At 32.7% G+C, this 18,799-nt stretch overlaps 2 protein-coding genes across 8 annotated transcripts in view; one reads left to right on the forward strand and one right to left on the reverse strand.

Moving 5' to 3' along the window:
* Arms (Ankyrin repeat-rich membrane spanning) overlaps positions 1 to 11,905 on the forward strand; it is a 310,321-nt gene extending 298,416 nt beyond the window's left edge. For all 7 annotated transcript variants that reach the window (XM_075365014.1, XM_075365013.1, XM_075365015.1 and 4 more), the window contains 2 exons: positions 4,454 to 4,597; positions 10,598 to 11,905. In XM_075365014.1, the coding sequence (XP_075221129.1) occupies positions 4,454 to 4,597; positions 10,598 to 11,170 (717 nt within the window). In that variant the 3' untranslated portion in view covers positions 11,171 to 11,905. The remainder of the gene's footprint in view (positions 1 to 4,453; positions 4,598 to 10,597) is intronic.
* Positions 11,906 to 13,308: 1,403 nt separating this feature from the next.
* Positions 13,309 to 13,830, reverse strand: LOC142322789 (uncharacterized). The gene has a single exon (XM_075361865.1). The coding sequence runs from the start codon at positions 13,828 to 13,830 to the stop codon at positions 13,309 to 13,311; it is 522 nt and encodes a 173-aa protein (XP_075217980.1).
* Between the last annotated feature and the right edge of the window lie 4,969 nt (positions 13,831 to 18,799).

Consider the following 18,799-nt stretch of genomic DNA (forward strand, 5'->3'; position numbering starts at 1 on the left):
GATCAGCAATCGCTAACTTCCAGCATAGTGGTGGTTGATGTTATCTTTCTTTAACGATGACATCACCAACCTTGAGATTGGCTTCTGTGGCTGTCCATTTTTGTCGTTGTTGAAGGGTGTTCAGGAAATCCACTGGCCATTTCTTCCAGATATGTCGAGTCATATATTGGACATGCTGCCAACAGTCCAACATATTAACAGCTGTATCATATAGGTCTGGGTTAGGAATGGTAGTCAGAAGTTCATGAATGAGGAAGTGGCCAGGAGTAAGATGGGATGTATCTAAACGATTGTCAGATAATTGTATCAAAGGTCTTGAATTTAGACAAGCCTCAATTTGAGCTAATAGAGTAGCCATCTCTTCAGATGTTAAGCTGCTATTTCCAGCAATATTTTTAAGGTAGTATTTCATAGATTTGAGAGCTGCTTCCCAGTTGCCTCCAAAATGTGGAGAATATGGTAGTATAAAAGTCCGCTGACGAGATTCCAATGTCAATTTCTCAGATATTTTGATGCTGTTATCATTTAAGAATTTATATAGTTCAATTAGCTCATGATGTGCTTTCTTAAAATTTTCACTATTGTCACTACAGATTCAGACTCTTTCTTCTTTGCATCATAAAACGACGAAGTGCAGCTATAAAGGCTTCTGTAATTAGGTCGCTTACTAATTCCAAATGAATTGCTCATGTTTCTAGGTAGACAAAAACAGCTACATAAGCTTTAACCTTGGTTTTAGAACAACATGTTCCAGTTTTGAAATACACAGGGCCTGCATAATAATTTCCTGTGATAATAAACATGTGAGCAGGATGCACCCGATACGATGGCAAGTTTCCCATCAGTTGAGAATGACTTACAGAATTTAGTTTAAAACGGGTTACAAATTTGTAAAGAGTAGGTCTAGTCAGGCATCATATACCTGGGATCCAATATTTTTCCCATAAAGACAAAATTAATAACTGTGGACTGGCATGCAGAAGATGAAGATGTTCGTTTTCAGTGATGAGACATGAAAAGTGATGGGTTAGAGATATAATAATTTGATGTTTTGATTCAAAAGGTATTTTTAATTTTGTAGGCGTCCCTCTACTCGGAGTATTCCTTGAGTCCCCAGAAATGCATGTAGATCTCTAATAGATGATTTAGTTGGTAATGTTTCTCCATTTTTCAGGGCTATCATTTCTTGAGGGTAGCTAGATTTCTGGTATATTTTGATACAAACATAAAGAGCAGCGTCTAACTCTGATACAGATCAGACTGAGAGCTTCAACAATTATTAACAAACCAAATACAATACGCAATGATTCTCTGCATACACAGTCGTTTAGAACAATTAGAAATTAAGTCAGGCTCCCTTTCAGTAGAAACTAAGCTAATCTTTTTTTTCTGCCCAGGAACTGTTTTAAGTTCAGGTGTTATCGATAAAATTTTGTGAAGATTTGTGTTTTGATCTGTTACGTATTCACTGCTTAAAATCCACCCAGTTCAGTATTTTGTAAACCTGGATAGGTTCCCTTGCAAGTTAATTGTCCGTACGATAGACTTCTAGAAGTAGTTGAGCACCCAGTAACATATCTACCTTTTGGGGCTATGTTAAAAAACGGATAAGCTAGCTTACTATTAGCTGGAATATTCTAGTTTTTAAAATCAATAGTCATCGTGGATAAATCTGAAGTTATTTTTGGTAAAAGATTACAAGTTATGTTCATCAAAAGTCAAAGTGATTAGAAGCTATGTGCACTGACGCACTGTATTTTGAATCTGAAGCAAGGCTATCAAAAAATTCTAATGGAATTGGGTTTCTAGATCAAACCACTGCGCAAGATCTTCAGTCATAAAATTCACCTGAGATCTACTACCCAACAGGGCATGACATAACTGAAAATTTCCATAACCGTCATGAATTCGGACGAGTGCTGTAGATAATAATATTTGTGTCTGGCTATTCTGGAAAACATGACAACTAGTTTTACATTGATATTGCTCGTTTTGGTCACCATAATTTTTTAGTTTCAGTGATACGCTTTGTTTTAAATGCCCATTTTCAAAATGAAGATTGGTGTGATGGCGCACTTTACATCTAGCACATATTATTGTAGATTTGAAATTCTTAAGAATATGATTAGATTTTAAGCAGTTTTGCGTAAATTGTTACTTTTATTTTATTAAACTGCTCTTTGGGTTTTAAAGACTGCTCTTTGGGTTGGATATTTATAATTTACATGTTGATTCTTGCAAATAACACATGCTTGGTTCATAAACATATATGATAAAACAGGCTTATTTTACTGTTTGTTATTCCTAGAAATGTTTGACACAGAAATGCGTAAATCCTTATTATATAACTACTAACTAATTGTTCCATTCGGCATTTTCCTTCCAAAAACCTAATTAACTGATCTAGCTTAGGTATTTCCTAATGCAAATTAGTAATTGGTAGATGTCTCAGAACAGTTGTTGATCCTTTTGCCGCCTGAGGAAGACACAAAAGAGATTTTACATGCTTAGTTATAATTATTTTTATTATCATAACAATTACAGATTAACTGGTAAACAGTACTAAAATTAGCATCTGAAATATGAAGATTTTGAATCAGCTGTTTCGGCTCCTTTTCTAGAGAGACAGTAAGTTAGTGAAATTGCTGTATATTAGTTAAAGATTTGTTATTTAAAATAAGAATTTCCATAGGTACCCTTGATATGGTACCACTCTAAGAAGTCACCACTAAATGATAAGATTATAATAGTACGTAACTGAAAAGTCTGCTTGACTGCAGGAGTAGTTGGTTCAGTAAAAACCATCACCTCTTAGTTTATGGTTGAAGGCTGTTGTATTTCCAACAGTGATTCTAACTGTGACACAAGCTCATCATATAAATCTTCAAATTCTGCTCGGTACTGGGAATGATCTTCATCATCCTTCAGTTCTAACTGGCTTTGATATAAATCAAATTCTTTTTGTAATATTTTAAGTTTTCTATATTTTGTGTATAATAACTGTAAATCTCCATTATTTTTCTCATAGCAAATAAATGTTTTTATTCTAGTTAAACTACCCTTAAATATTCCTCACTTTTTTAACAAGTTTCACCTTTTCTGATTTATCCATTTTCAATGGTCATAAAGGCTGTAATTAAATTATAACTAATGAGTTGGTAAAATGAATACAGTGAAAGAATAATAAATTGTAGAAGGATAAATATAGGTCATTAATATGGTCTGTTTTGGAAATCAAAGTCAGTTAAAATATAAATAGTGAAATAATAACATAAATGACACTAAAGGAATCTATGGTTAATAAACAAAAGAGATAAGGACGTGAAATAGCTGTAAACTATGTAATATTTTACTTGGCAGCTGGTGATAAGAAATCTGCTAGGCTCAAACTGCTGATAAGTTAGCAATATGAAGTCATGAGATTTGCTCGATAAGGTCTTACGAAGTAAATTAACATAAATTATTACAATACATAGACAAAGAACAGAGTATTAAAGTAGTCCAATCAATATATACATTTATAAAAATAAATTTATGCAGTAAAATAACACTAGCACTTAATATTGTCACTTGTAACGATATATGAGGCATAAATATTCAAAATATTAAGTTCACAAATTTAAAATTCTTTAAACAGTTTTATGAGCTTGCATATTGCCATTTTTACATTAGCTTTCAGTCTGATCACAAAAACAATAGAAATGTTCATTATTACTGAACATACACATAAATGTCTGAAAAGTCACTCAAGTTCAATAATGGAAGTTCTCATATGCAACCCAATTAGGAGGACCAAAAAATTATGTATACATCTGGTCCGTAGAACCAAAAAATTGTGAAGGATTAGGAAACCAAAGAAAATAACACTGCCCATAGGACCAAAAAAGCTATGGAATATGGAACTAAAGAAATAATTAAATCGGAGGACCATAGAAATGTTGGGTGTAATGAATGATAGGATGATACCATTTAGATAGAAAATTTATGTTGCTTTGCACATAGTGCACTGTGGAAGATAATGCGAGGACTAGAACAATCCCTTGGACCAGTATGAGAATGAAGATACTTGATATATGAGATAAGCAATGTTTAATTTATAATAAAATTCACTAAACTACAAGACTTAGTAAATGCACGTAATGATACACTCGCTGACAGAGCGGAGCTGTGTTACTTACATACAAAGCACTGAGCGTGACTGCTCGCTGGCAGAGCAAAGCCGATGTTGCTCCTGACAAATGCTATGCATATCTGATTTAATGATTGGTTACAACCAAACCTTATTATGAGTTCTCCCACCACTTCTCAATATCCAACACCCCTTGTAAATAGATAATATTAATAATTATATATATATATATATATATATATATATAAATTCAGGACATTCTGATTCAATATATATTTATAAGTTCATTAATATCAGTTTTTTTTTTTTTTACTTTAATTTTAGGTAAATGGTAGTGGTGATGAAGATAGGAAATTATCCATGAATTCTTTGCCAAACTCAAGACCATCTTCACTTTTAGTTTCTATACCTTGTGATATTGAAAGTCAGAATTGCTCTTCTAATGTTGTAACATCTAACAATGACCAGGTTAGTGGTTAATTTTTTATTTTTTTTAATGGAGTCTGCAATTTTATTTAATAGGCTTTTTTACAGGTGCTGACTTAAAATTTTAACTAATTAAAAAATATGATGTGAACACCACATGACTTCCTTGTATGTCTATTAAATTACATATACACGTTTTTAAAAGTATATAAAATTTTATTACACTAATAACTTCTGAATTATTTTCATATTTTTTTTCTATTGTCATTAAATTATAATTTATTGTAATTTTTTTTATATCACAGGTTAATAATTATTAATAAATCAATATATTTAAATTTAAAGAAAAAAAAGTTAAAAAAAAGGAATGAAGTCGAATTCGAACCGATGTGCCTTCCCCTTGTAAGATCAAAATATTTCATTAATTAAAATTTTATTTGGCTATAACTCTGGAACGAATGAAGTTAAGTACCATTTATGATACATCATTGAAAAGCCTTCGATGAGGGCTTATTGCTTCAGTTAAGAAAAAGTCCAAAATCCAAACATTTTGGATTTTAGACTTTTTTGGTCAGGTCAGTTGCAGTCAAAAGGGGAGGTGCACAACATACAAAGGGTAGCTGTTACAACATTCCTAAATCTAAAATTTCAACATCCTACGGCTAATTGTTTTTGAGTTATGCAAGATACATTTGTATGCACATACATATAGATGTCACGCCGAAACTAGTCAAAATAGATTCAGGGATGGTCAAAATGGATATTTCCATTGAAATCTGAAAATCTACATTTTTCGTAATCACAATACTTCCTTTACTTCGTACTTGAAAGTAAAAAACCACACCTAGGTGAGGAATTGAACCTAGGATTTTGATGTATATTTCTAATGCATTGTAAAGTGCTATACAATTATTTACTATGTTATTCCACTCCCCTACTGACCGTGTAATGTAGAGGTGATTTAAAGAAACATGAAATTTAAAAAATTAAATAACGTTAATGAAACATTTTTTTTAGAAAATGAATTTTATTTCATGTAATTGTACAAATGTTGCCATTTTAGGATACATACATTTTAGTTTATTTATTAAAAATGACATCTTGCAGGTGACCTCTTCTACGTAAACACTCATGAAGTCTCTTCGTTAAATTGTTCATGGTTTGACGTAACATCTCAACTGGAATTTCCGCAATTGCTTCTCGGATCTTTGCCTTCAGTTCTTCCGTTGTAGCAGGTCTACTGTGAAACACTTTGCTTTTAAGGTGACCCCACAAAAAAAAAATCGCAAGCTGAGAGATCAGGTGATCTGGGAGGCCATCTAATGTCACCATTTCGTGAAATGACACGTTGTCCAAACAATCGGCGTACAGTTGCCATCGATATTCGTGCAGTATGTGACGTTGCTTCGTCTTGTTGAAACCAGGCTGTGTTAAGAATCGGTGGAAATCTCTTTTGTTGTTCCACAACAAAGGTTTCAAGCACGGCTACGTAACGAGCCGACATCACTGTAATCGCAAGACCGTTGTCATCCTCAAAAAAATAAGGGCCTATAACACCGTTAGATGACATAGCACACCACATGGTCACTTTCTGGCTGTGCAACGGACGCTGGTGTAGCTGCGTAGGATTTTCTTGTGCCCAGTATCTGAAATTTTGCTCGTTAACAAATCCACTGAGGTGGAAATGCGCTTCGTCCACAGTTCGTGAACAAACTCTTCGTTATCATTTATCTTCTGAAGCATTACATTACAGAATTGTGCTCGCACAACTACATCGTTCGGTTTCAGTTCCTGGACGATCTGCAACTTGTATGGATGGTAAGTCCTTCACTAACATTCTTCGAACACTTGAACTATGCAATTGTGAAGATGCTGAGAGACAACGGATTGACCAATGTGGACTTCGTGTGACAGCATCTTGTAAAGCTTGAACATTCTGTGGTGTATGGACGGTTCGCTCACGGCCTGGAGGTTTCTTTTTATTGCCGAACCAGTTTCCTAAAAATTAGATATCCATGTTTTAATTACATGGAAACGGTCGTGCCGTCCCAGATTAAAATGACGGCAAAATTCGCTACGCGCTCCCTCCACACTGTCATTGTTTTTGTAAAACGCTCTGATAGCAAATGCACGTTGCACACCACTCCAAGGATCCATGACAACTAAATGGCAGGTTATGTTAGAGAGGCTTATCAAGTGGTACCAATCGCCCACAGCTACCAACCCAACTTTCAAAATTTCCCGTTTCTTTGAATCACTCTGTATAAGTATTATAATTTATATATTAAACCTCTATTTTAAAAGTAGATATGAATACTATTATTCCTCATAAAAAATCTAATTAATGAAGCTTTTACTAATGAATAATCCCCTCTTAACTTTAAGAATTCATTGTTATTCTTCTATAACAAAGATTTTGTAGTTATATAAGATTATAGCCAATTTATCTTTTATTCATATTTTCAAAATTATTTGGAAAAATTGTACAAAGTAGACTTCTAAATTTTCTTGAAAAATATAACACTAGGTACATCTATGAACTATATTTATATTTGCATATTTATTCAACTTGACGATGTTGATATCATTAACACATGAATGGTTACTTCTTTTCACTTAAAAAAAGTATCCTACCAATTTTATTCTTTAGATAAAATTATTGTTTTTTGGGTCATTGTTTATCATTGTAAACAAATACTGATGACAAGAGAAGTATAAAAATTGTGAATAATCAAATTTTTGACTAGAAATTTTAAACCATATGAAATTAACTGTCAAATTTGTGAAGCTTATGAATTGAATGTGATAAGTGAAGATATTTTGAGAAAGTGAGCAAGAATTTTAATATAGGAAGGGAGAATGTTCATGTAGAGCAATGTAATGATCCCCAATCCTCCTTCCTGTTAATCTATTTTTTTACATGATGTTGAAGAGAAATTTTTTTCTGATAGATAGTTCACAATATTTTATTTATCTCTGCAATTTACTAGTATTTCAAGATGTTAATTGTTTGAAACTATGACTGAACACTTGTACAACAAAAGTAGTGTTCAAGATATGTTCTAAGAAAATTTACAGATGTTCACAAAACAGAATGTATGGAAGCATCCTTTAAGTATTTGAAATATTATGATAGGAAGAAAATGATTTTTTAAAAGTCATTTCTATGGTTTGCTATGTAAAACCAGAAAACAAATGATAATCACTTGTGATGATGGCACATTAGTTCCATGAAAATCAAGAAATTGACAATTATTTCTATATGTAAATCATTTTGTGGGATTAAAGGATAATTTTTTTCAGAGGAACCTATGCCACAAGATTAACAACTGATGCAGAGCTTATGGTCACTCTGTAAAAGCTAATCAGAAGGCACGACTTATTGAGTTCTGCCTTGTGTTGGTGCATGACTATTTCACAACTACATACTGCACAGTTGACAATTCATTTCACTAAAAACAATACATACAGACTTAGTGAAAAGTAATTTCTACCTACCTATGCTCTTAAAGATGCTTGGCAACCAGAGATATAGCACTGATATCTGAGAAAGGAGAATATCCAAGAATGATTCAAGTCAACAAACAAAAGTGATTGAATTCTACGAGTATGAACAGGATATCTTTAAATTGGTGCCAATCTATGATAAATGCCCTGATTTGCTTGGTAACTATTTTTAAATGATAATTAAAGCAATTAGAATTTAATGGTAATAAAATAGTTGTTTTTCCATTTGTTTGTTTCAAATGGTACTTATTTTTTCCTGGATAAATCAGAGATATCCCATACCATCAATAAAATTTAAGGGAGGGGATAACTGTTTAATTTATGATTGAAAACTTTCACAGAAAGATTTTTAATAATTTTTAAATTAAAAGGATATGATATTAGGTAGGATTAGTATATGTGCCCCTTTGCTAAGGGCAGCTGATCTGTGGGTTATGTAGAGTGGATATCTATGATTTGTTTAATGTTCATGCCATATTTATTTTTCTTGATAAGTTTTATCAATCCAACCTATATAAGAACTATGATTAAATTGTAGTGAAGATTCTGAATTGTGGAGGGTTAAATAGTTTGGATGTTTAGATTAAATTTACATTTTCTGTTAGGATTGTCTAAAATGACAACTGTTTGTTTTATATATTTTGATAACATTGATAATCTGTATATGTGTTTTACTATTTCTTTTTTTACTTATTTTTATATACTTTTCAATTATGTCTACTGATAATGATTGTTTAACAATCAAAAAGGCCATCTAGACTTAGATTTTAAGCAGTTTTAGATTTTAATGATAGATTTATCTTTAGAAATAAAAGTACTCTATCTAAAAATATGTATATTGTTATTAGTTGTTATAAGTTTGAACCATTATAATGAACAGTGGAGGCTTATATTAATTATTTTGATAATTGAAATAACAATATTAATGGGTCCTAGATAATTTAGTAATTACATTCTTACAGTCACAAAACCTGGAATATATCAGGAGTAGCACCCTGGAAATTGTGAAACATGTTAAGTAAGGTAAAATGCCACTATCAAGTCATATTTAATCAACCAATTGATCAGTGTTAAAACTGATAACATATATATTTAAGTACAACAAAATATATGATGGCAAAAAAAAGGAATCCTTATTCAGAGGATTTCAGTTTGGGCAGTAGGAAAGATCTGCTGAACCACATCAGATGAACAGAATGACTTAGAAAGGAAACTCAGTTGTCTTAATTGTGGTCAGAAAATCCACAAATGAATATTAGCAAACTCATTATCACAAAACACATTCTACATGCAAGTGAACAAAGAGCTGTAGCTCATCAGATATTTGCCGCAGGATAATACAAATGATAATAGTCATGAAGGACCCCACCATAAAGTATCACTGTTTGTGTGATAGAGAACACTGATACAATTGTCATTGACAAGCTTTTGTGTTTGCATTTGCTTTTTGTGGAACTTTTAAACAAGTTCAGTTATATTTTGAATAGATCTCATTAGGCACCAGTTATACAAGTTAAATAGTGAAAATGTATATGGCTAAGTGAATATATTAAGCAGTTAAAACTTTGCCTTTGTTAAAAAAATAATTTTTTTATTCTGATTAATTTGTACTATGGATTTATGATACATTAAAACAAAATATTGAATGACTTGATTTGCATGTATTTATGTCAGGACTAAAACTGTAATGGATACAGGCAACTTAACATGAGACAAAAAGTTACTCCCAATAAATGACTAACTATTCTTAAGAATAAATATTCCATGCCAGACTTGGGATAAATATGAATGAAGTGGTTTCTCATTGTCCTCTTCCTAAGCCAGTTATACTGTTGCTTATTAGCATGCCAAGTTCACTGAAATGTAGATCATATTAAATTGTGGGAGTGATACTTTCACTCTTTCATTACATGGACTGGCTGACTGATGGCAAGCAATGACTGATCATTATTTTCAGACTGTATGACTTTGTACTACCTGTACTTCAGATGCTTAGCACTCTTCCCTGTTATAAAAATGACTGATAAATAGTTAAAGCAATAAATTAATGACCCTCATTCTCCAAGAAACAGTGCATTATAAATATTTCTCCACTCATGAGGTAAATTTATAAGTATTGTCAATTTCTTTGATTGTATCAGTACCTTTAAAAACATTTTTTCACTGTGTGGGAATTCAGTGTTATTCAAGTCGATTATTGAGAAAGCTTTTAATTTCTCAGTACTGGGGACATATTCAACTGAATCCAAGTTCAGTTGTAAACAAGGTGAATTGTATTACCAATTACATGTAAATCTTTTTTGCTATTTCTTAAATTTATTTATTTATTTATTAGATTCTGGTAGCTTTTAAAATCTGCAACTAATCTACACAACTTTTATTATACCTTGTAATTGTAGTTGTAATCATTGTATATTCATATTTTGTGCATAATAACTTTTATAATTATTTTTTTTAAAAGTAATATTAATAAATTTTACTTAAACAAAAATTCACCAACATTGGTTTTTTATATTATTATTTTTTTTTTTACAGACATTGAAACATTCATCAGCAGCATCAATATTAAGTAATTTATCATTTAGTTCTATACTTGGAGGTGGTGGTAGTGCGAAGAATGGCGGCAGTCCATGTGTCACTGTGACACCGGCATGCAGTATCGATGCGCTGACACGAATTAGAGGTTATCAAGAAACAGGTAACGGTTCCAGTGATGATGAAAGTACTCCTTTGGTGAGTGAAATATCATCTCCATCTGTTGGTCCCGGTAGAACCAGCGGTGAATCTAACAGAGGATTCGGAAATGTGGAATCTCCTGGAAGCAGTGAAATGTCCCCTACATCTATTAAAAGCACATCGACACAGGATGTAATTTCTTCTTCTGAATCTTTGAGTAAAGTTTTAGAAGGTGTCGAAGGGTTTTACAATTTTGCTCTTGTTGAAAGTCCGAAAGGTAGAGAGGTTGTAACTAACTTTGACGATATGCTGATGCATAGTAATAGCCACAGTAGTAGTGGAGTTGCTTCCATTTTACCTCGGCAGGATGCAGTTGACAGTGACGATGATGTGACTAAAAGCAATTGGAATGATCCAGAAACTGCTGTTTAATATTTTTATGTATTTAAAGCTTTTTAGCGAACTATATTCATGACTGAAAAAACTGCTATGTAGATTGCAGAATTGACAATAAGGAAAGGTTTTAAATTCAAACTTGAATATAAAAAAGAATTAATTTCATCACATCTTATATCAAATGTATAAATAACTAATAAATATAATAATATTTAATTAAGAAAATTTTAATGCTTGTTTTAGTAAATTGAAAGCACTGTGATTTATTTGAATAAATGAATTAAATGGGCAAGTAAATTTAAAAAATGAACTTTATAGTGCAGTACTTAGCCTAATTAAAGAACAAGTAACAAATCAACCACTAATAAAATAAATTCAGTATAATTATGATATTTTAAGTTTAGTAACATAAAACAATTAACTAGGAAAATAATTAAAATTAAAAGCTAACTATTTTTAACAGCTTATAAGCGCATTAAAATTTATTGATTTCTATAATATTGTTATAACATTTTTATCATTGTGATCAGTTGCTAGATTTATCTTTTATTTATAAATTCTGAAACAAAAAGTAATTTTATTTATTAGGTGAAATGTTTGATGGTAGCCTGTTACACTAGAATGCCTTCAGTGCAGTTAATTTGTTGTGGATGGAAGGTATTAAAAAAATCCTTGTTATTGAAGTAGTAATGATAAAAATTAGAGACTGTTATCTTCTATGTTTAAAAAAAACAAATCTATTTTCTTTAAATAAAGACTTCTTTTAAGATATGTTTTTCCAGTTACTTAGGTTTCCTTTTTTATTATGCATAGAGAGTTTCCATTCTTGGGACCAAATCAATATCTAAAGTCTTCACACCTCATAAAACACTTATATAAGATTTGTCAGCTATGAGCAGTTGTATTTGTATTGTATATCATAAAATACAGAATTACCAAAACACTAAGAACAGCAGTTGAACTGAGAGTAAATGTAAGGTAGTCAATGAATTTTTCTTAAAAGGTTTATATACCAAATCTGTGTGGAAATCATCAACTTACTGTGACTTGTTCAGATAATAATAGAAGATTAAAAGCCTTAATATTAAAAAAAATTTATAAGAAGTTTCTTCACTGGAAGAAAACACGTCTGATGAATTTACTTGAGAAAAATTTTAAGTTATTTTTTTCATTTTAGACTGATCATGTTTTTGTTAACTCTTTAACTGTTCATCATTTAAAAAACCACAATGATCTTTGCTAAATTATTTTTAGGACTGAATGTTTGTTTACCAGTTTTATTAACTGTAAAAAAGCAAAGTAGATTAGAGTTATTAAAAAAATAACAAAATATAAGCAAATAGAAACACTAAATTAAAATGTAGTCTTCCAAATTTTCATTTGATGACACTTACAGCTGTGTAATTTCCTTAAAATAAATATTTTGTTTTAATTTTTAAGAACTGTAAAAGAGCTAATTAACTTCCAAATCATAATGAATAGAAATTAACATGAAAAAGTAATTTATTTCAATCACAAATAATTGAAAATCATTTCATCCACTTTAGATCCAAGTCAGGTATTTTTATTGTAGTAATGTAGGTTTTTACATCATCGTCGGTTACCAAGATCATTAGCCCTTGCCAATTCTCAAAACAAAAAGTACGAATAAACAATAGCATTTAATGAAAAGCATGAAGTAGCCAAAAAAATAAAAGTATACACACGTTGATAAAAGTTCACACATCCGAATGGGACGCAAAAAACTAAAAATGAAACAAAGAAAAGGAAAATCTATCTATCTTCTCTTTTATAGAATATATATCGAAGACATGCCTCCGAAAATTAAATTCAAATACAATAGAAAAATCCGGCAATATAAAGAGAAAGCAGCAAGTCTCTAACAGCACATTTCTCATTCCACAAAATTCTCTTTATTCCTCCTTCTATTTTGAATTAACGATGCAGACCGCAATGTACAATGCAATCCTCCAATAAGTGCTTGACTGTCAACGGTTGCTGACACTCCTCACAAACTGGTTGATTGCTGCCAGTCAACATATAACTAGACGTTAGGTTTGTATGCTCTATTCGCAACCGTGTTATAACAACTGCTCTCTCCTTTTGATCGGAAGTGGAGTGGTCCACTTGCAAGGAGAGTCTTTCACAGCCTTAAGTTTTGTGGTTAACCCATTTCAAACTCTGTACCATTCATATCTGACACAGGCAGATATATGACACTTAACATCGCCAGGTCTGATGGGAATTCCCTCGGGCTCAGGCTCGTCAGCAGCCACTCGAGCTGCCTCATCCGCAGCCTCATTACCAGCAATACTGGAGTGTCCTGGGATCCACATCAATGTGCTCTGTTGCTCCTTCTTGGTTAGCACCTGAAGCAGTGCAAGAATCATTTTCACCAACGAGTCCGTTGAGTATGTATCTTGCAGTGCTTGAATACTACTCATTGAGTCGCTGCAAATTAAAAAGGATGGCACATTATAGTGCTCACAGTACCTCAGAGCTTGCCAAATGGCATACAACTCAGCTGTATAAACAGATGCAACTGTCGGCAGGGACCACAAATGACTAACGCCAGCACAATGGAAGTCACTGCCAACGCCGTTGGCCGTCTTAGAGCCATCCGTGTAGAAATCCAGTTTCTGGTTGTGTTCGCTCACAAGCTCTTGAAAACGATGAATATTTCCTGAGAATTGCATTGCTTAAAACGTGCTAGATCCATTTGAAAAAAGTCTATGAAAGCAGTCACGGTGGTGATTCACACACCATTGATTCAACAACTCTTGGAAGCACAATGTTGTACTTGTCCATCAATTCTCGAATTCTGATTCTGGCTGGCCTGGTATAGGTCTGACGCCGGTTATAAGCTTCTCAGAGAGGATGCCTAATGAACGCTGGTGTATTTACATGGTGCGGTGAAGACATGATATTGACCGCATAGCGCAGTAATAGGATTTGCCTTCGAAAACGTAGTGGTGACAATCCTGATTCACATACAAGGCTGTCGATGGGACTGGTGCAAAACGCTCCAGTCACATATCAAATTCCAGCATTTTGTACGACATCCAAGGCTTTTAGACACCTCTTTTGAGCCAAGGAATAAACAACACAGCCGTAGTCAATTCTTGAAAGTATCAAGAAGTATACAGACATAGAAGAACCTCTCGATCCGATCCCCAATTAATATTCAACATACATTTGGTTATGTTTAATGCTTGTTTGCATTTTGCTGCCAATCGTCATACATGAGGACGCCATGCAAGATCTTTATCGAAGATTAGTCCCAAAAACTTGACTTCTTATATATGGAATTCTAACACCCTTTATTGTAAGTTGTGGACTAGGGTGCGCACCTCTAAAGTGACTGAAATGTATGGTGCACGACTTTTTGGTTGAAAACCTGAAGCCACACTTTTCAGCCGCATCAACAATATCAATTGCTCGCTGTAACTTGTAGTGGACCATTGCAGTTTCCGTGCTGGCATAGAAAATCGCCAGATCGTTGATACACATAGATTTACCAATCCATAGTGGTATTGCTTGTAGAACCCTACTGACAGCAATTCTAAACAGGGTGTCGTTAAGGGGTGATCCTTGCGGAACTCTATTCTGTGATTGCCTACATTTCGAATAGGTTCATTTGATTTGGCAATGACGTTTGATTGCTGACTACTAGTCGATTGCACTGGTTCAACTGTAGCAAAGTTTCTTTCCTATATATTTGTCTAAAACCATGGTTAGGACTGGTGTCAATTGCCTGATTAAGCTTTCAACTACTTGTGGCAAAGACATATCTGTGCTAGACGCAGCCGTTTGCACAAAGGATTTTTTCCCTGGCGTCTGTGCATTAACTATTTTGTTCAGTTCAAGATAACTAAGTTTCCTGAGAACTTTAGTCTCTTGTATCGCGATTTCTTTCTTGAAAGCAAGACAATTCCTAGATCTTGCTGAATCTTGTCCTCCACAATTGATACATAAAGGGATTTCCTTACAGGATTCACCTTCGATTGCTTGGTCACACACACAAATCTCTTCACGATTGCATCGTCGCAGATATGACCAAAACATTGACATTTCAAACATCTCATCAGCAGCGGGATATAGGCGCGCACATCTAACCGATGGATTCCGGCCCTGATTTTTTTCAGGCAACGATGTCTTATTAAAAGTTAGGACATGAGAAGAAGAGGGTAGTACTTCACCATCCCTTCTCATGTTCAATCGCCTACATGCGATGATGCCTTGCGATGCTATTTCACTAACAATCTCCTCTTCACTACAATTAAGTAAGTCATGACAGACTACTACTCCCTTGGAGTAGTTGAGTGTGCCGTGAGCTTCCACAGTAACATCAATGTCCGCTAGTTGTTTCATTTCTAATAATTTCGCTGGTCAGCGCTTCAATGAATAATCCAGCCTGTGTCTTCTTATCTTCCTTAACTGGTCCACCAGCTTTCGTCATGAGTTCCTTAGATGTGACGAAGGGACTAATGTTTGAAAAACCGCTTTCTGATCCATCATTTCTTTTAATAACAAGATATTTTGGTCGAGGAATTCTTGTTGATGGAACTATTGTCGCATGTCGTACATCTACACTTTTCTTCTTCTTCGATGATGACATTGAAGTAGGAGAGACTTCAGAACGAGGGTGTTTGCCCTCAAGGTTGTCCGGGGTTACCGAACGAGGGGTTAAAGTTTTAGATTCCATAAGAGTATTATAGAATAATTTGTCCCTCTGGCTCCCCACCCACCACGGAGCCACACATTTAGGACACCCATACGAACGCCAGGGCTACCAGAGAGATATGGATCCCGATCCACCCCAAACAGGAAACTAGTCCTGTAAAGGTATCTCGGGCTCTCGCCTGTTTACCCGTCTTCTCTGCAATCGAAAGGTTCAGTCGTAAACAAGCCGATTGATCGGTAGTGGTTAGCAAACTGGCCTCCTGTTTAGCCAAAGTAGGGGCCAAAGCGCTGTATTGCTACATCCAACCGTGGTTTTCCAAACCAATGATGAGGTTTCACTCAAGCACCAGGATCCCCATATCCAGTGACAGGTCTCCATGCACGGCAAACACACAGGGGATTTTAGTCTCGAGATGAAAAATGACAGTGATCTATACTCCCATGACCGCATCATCCAGAATGGACTTTCACCGTAGCTCTGTTAGACGGCTTGAAGTGTTGTAAAAGTCAGAGACAAGTACACCGCCGTTGTCCCCCCTGGACATGGATCGTAGATGTTACTGATCCGGACATGGAGATGGATTTACTTCAGGGGATTATTATTATTGCACATAAATTAAATTCTTATGGTCATCTAGTTTGTCAAAACATTGTGTCATTCAGGTCACCATCATCTTTGCCGTCTAAATAAAATCTGAATTTATATTTACAGTTTCTAAATCTATTCAACATAAAGGGAGTGTCACTTTATTTTAAAGATTCATTGTATGTTTTTCCTTTCAATAGTGTAAAAAAGGGCTGTTGAATGCAATATAAATACAGAATACTCTAAACTTGTAATAGAAGGTTAGTTTGTGCCATCAGCAGCCATTACAGTAAGATTTTCAAAACATTGACAAATGCAAGAAATACAAATATATATTGAAATATACAGTGTTGAATTGAAACTAAAAATAACAAAGATTATAGCTTTGGCATCTATCAGTATTTTTCAGAATCTATCCGATATAAATTAAAAAAATATCAATTTTACAAAGATTGCACTTTGAACCTTAACGTCCATATCTGTCAAAAAATTGATATCGCCTATTTCAGGATTAAAGGAGATATAAGAAAGTTGAAAACTTACATTTTTCTTGAGTTTGTGAAGCCAATACCTGAAAAATGTATTTCCCGCAATTTACAATTTGTTTAAGCTCTTCAGTTTTGATTTTAATATTAAAATTTACATGAAATTATATAAAAATGTACTGGTTGAATGTAGTACTGAATTTTTATAATAGATGCTCATATATTCTCATAAACAGAATGTACAATAATACGAATAAGTTGAAATCATATGTGATAGTTGGCAATAAATAATCATTGGATATATTATTATTATTGAGATGAATGAACATAGATCTATCTACAGATAGAGAATGATTTAAGAATATTTTACAATGATTTTAGGTTAAAATTTTACCCTAGAAAAATTCACAGCATATACAATTTTTTTTTCAAAAATACAAATTGAAGAAAGCATTATTGTGCAGAATACTTTCTATTTAATCTGTTGTAATTACCCTTTAGTTCATTATGAATAATTTATTAGGGTTGTGATTTTTTTCATGTTAAAGTACACATTATATATCTTTCTTCTTTTTTTGTGTAGCCTTACTCATTTTTTGCCTGTTGTGGGATGATCTGCTAGAAAAAGAATTGAAGACCATCTAAAAAGAAAGTAAAAGCAAATTATCATTATTATTCTTGTATTTTTATTTTTTGAAAATTGTAAGCTTGCATAGATTTGAGATCCCACAGTTTAATTTTACAACCATTGTTATTTATTTGTATATATGTGATCTTTATAAAATAATATATTTTAAATATTTTATTATATGAGTATAATGATGATTTTAGGATGTATTCTGATGCAAAAATGTTGAAGATGCTGTAAAATTTCTGTACAATGTAGATTATATACTGAGCAGGTCATTCAAAATATTTTATTATGATTGATGTCATAATTTTTCAACATATAAAATTATTTATTTTGAGGGAGTATAGTCTATTACATCTTGATTATTCTATAGAGAATAGTATCAGAATATATAAACAATCAAAGATTTAGGGATAATAAATAATCTAAATTTTGTTGAACATGCTTGTTCAAAATTTCCTTGGTAGAAATTGTAAAATCAATTCTACCTTTTCAATTTGAGTATTTGAGGATTTATCCTAAGACTGATCAAAACTGCAATCACAGTTATAGCAATTGTTAAAATTTAATATTTTTTTTATTATATTTAAATTAAATCTTGCGAATTATATATTAGTTTTCATTGTTGAGAAATTGCATATTTTTATAAGTTATTCAGCATTAAAAGTCTGAAAATTCTGATCAAATCTTTTATTATTTATGATACTCAGTCTTTTATAAATTATTATTTTAATTATTAGCTTTATAACATTCTTCAAATATTTAATTAATTTTAAACAGATTAAAAATTTTATCCTCATTAAAATTATTAATCCTTCACAAAATGCCAAGTGTTTGCTTGGAAAAATAGGTTGAACATAATTTTAGCATATGAAATACCAAACCCTGACCGTTCCATCATGGAGGTCACCAAAGATTATTATAGTTTTAATGTACACTATCACCTTCTAGCTGCAGGGCATGCTTACAAGTACACCACAGCTAGGCCCTCTGGGCGGGTGGCATCTTGGAATGCTATTATTATTAGGTGTCCAAAATTGATTACTGCTTGTGTATAAATGTGTTTTTTTAATGATGAAATTTATCAAGGAAAAGTGAAATAATATCGGCAAATCTTCCCAATTTAATTTGGTTTAAGCATTTTTTAAAGATTGCACACTCAACATTTTCATCAAGATCCATAATATCCATATGCAGATTCACTTAATGCGAGAGCTGGAAGCTTGAATATAAATTAAATTAATTATTTATGTATTATATTCAGTTTACAAAACAAATTA

This window comes from Lycorma delicatula, chromosome 4, assembly GCF_047948215.1.
Source record: "Lycorma delicatula isolate Av1 chromosome 4, ASM4794821v1, whole genome shotgun sequence".
NCBI lineage: Eukaryota > Metazoa > Arthropoda > Insecta > Hemiptera > Fulgoridae > Lycorma > Lycorma delicatula.

Bases quoted from the DNA above. Each gene is read 5' to 3' on its own strand.
- LOC142322789 (XM_075361865.1), bottom strand. From the start codon at position 13,830: ATGCAATTCTCAGGAAATATTCATCGTTTTCAAGAGCTTGTGAGCGAA.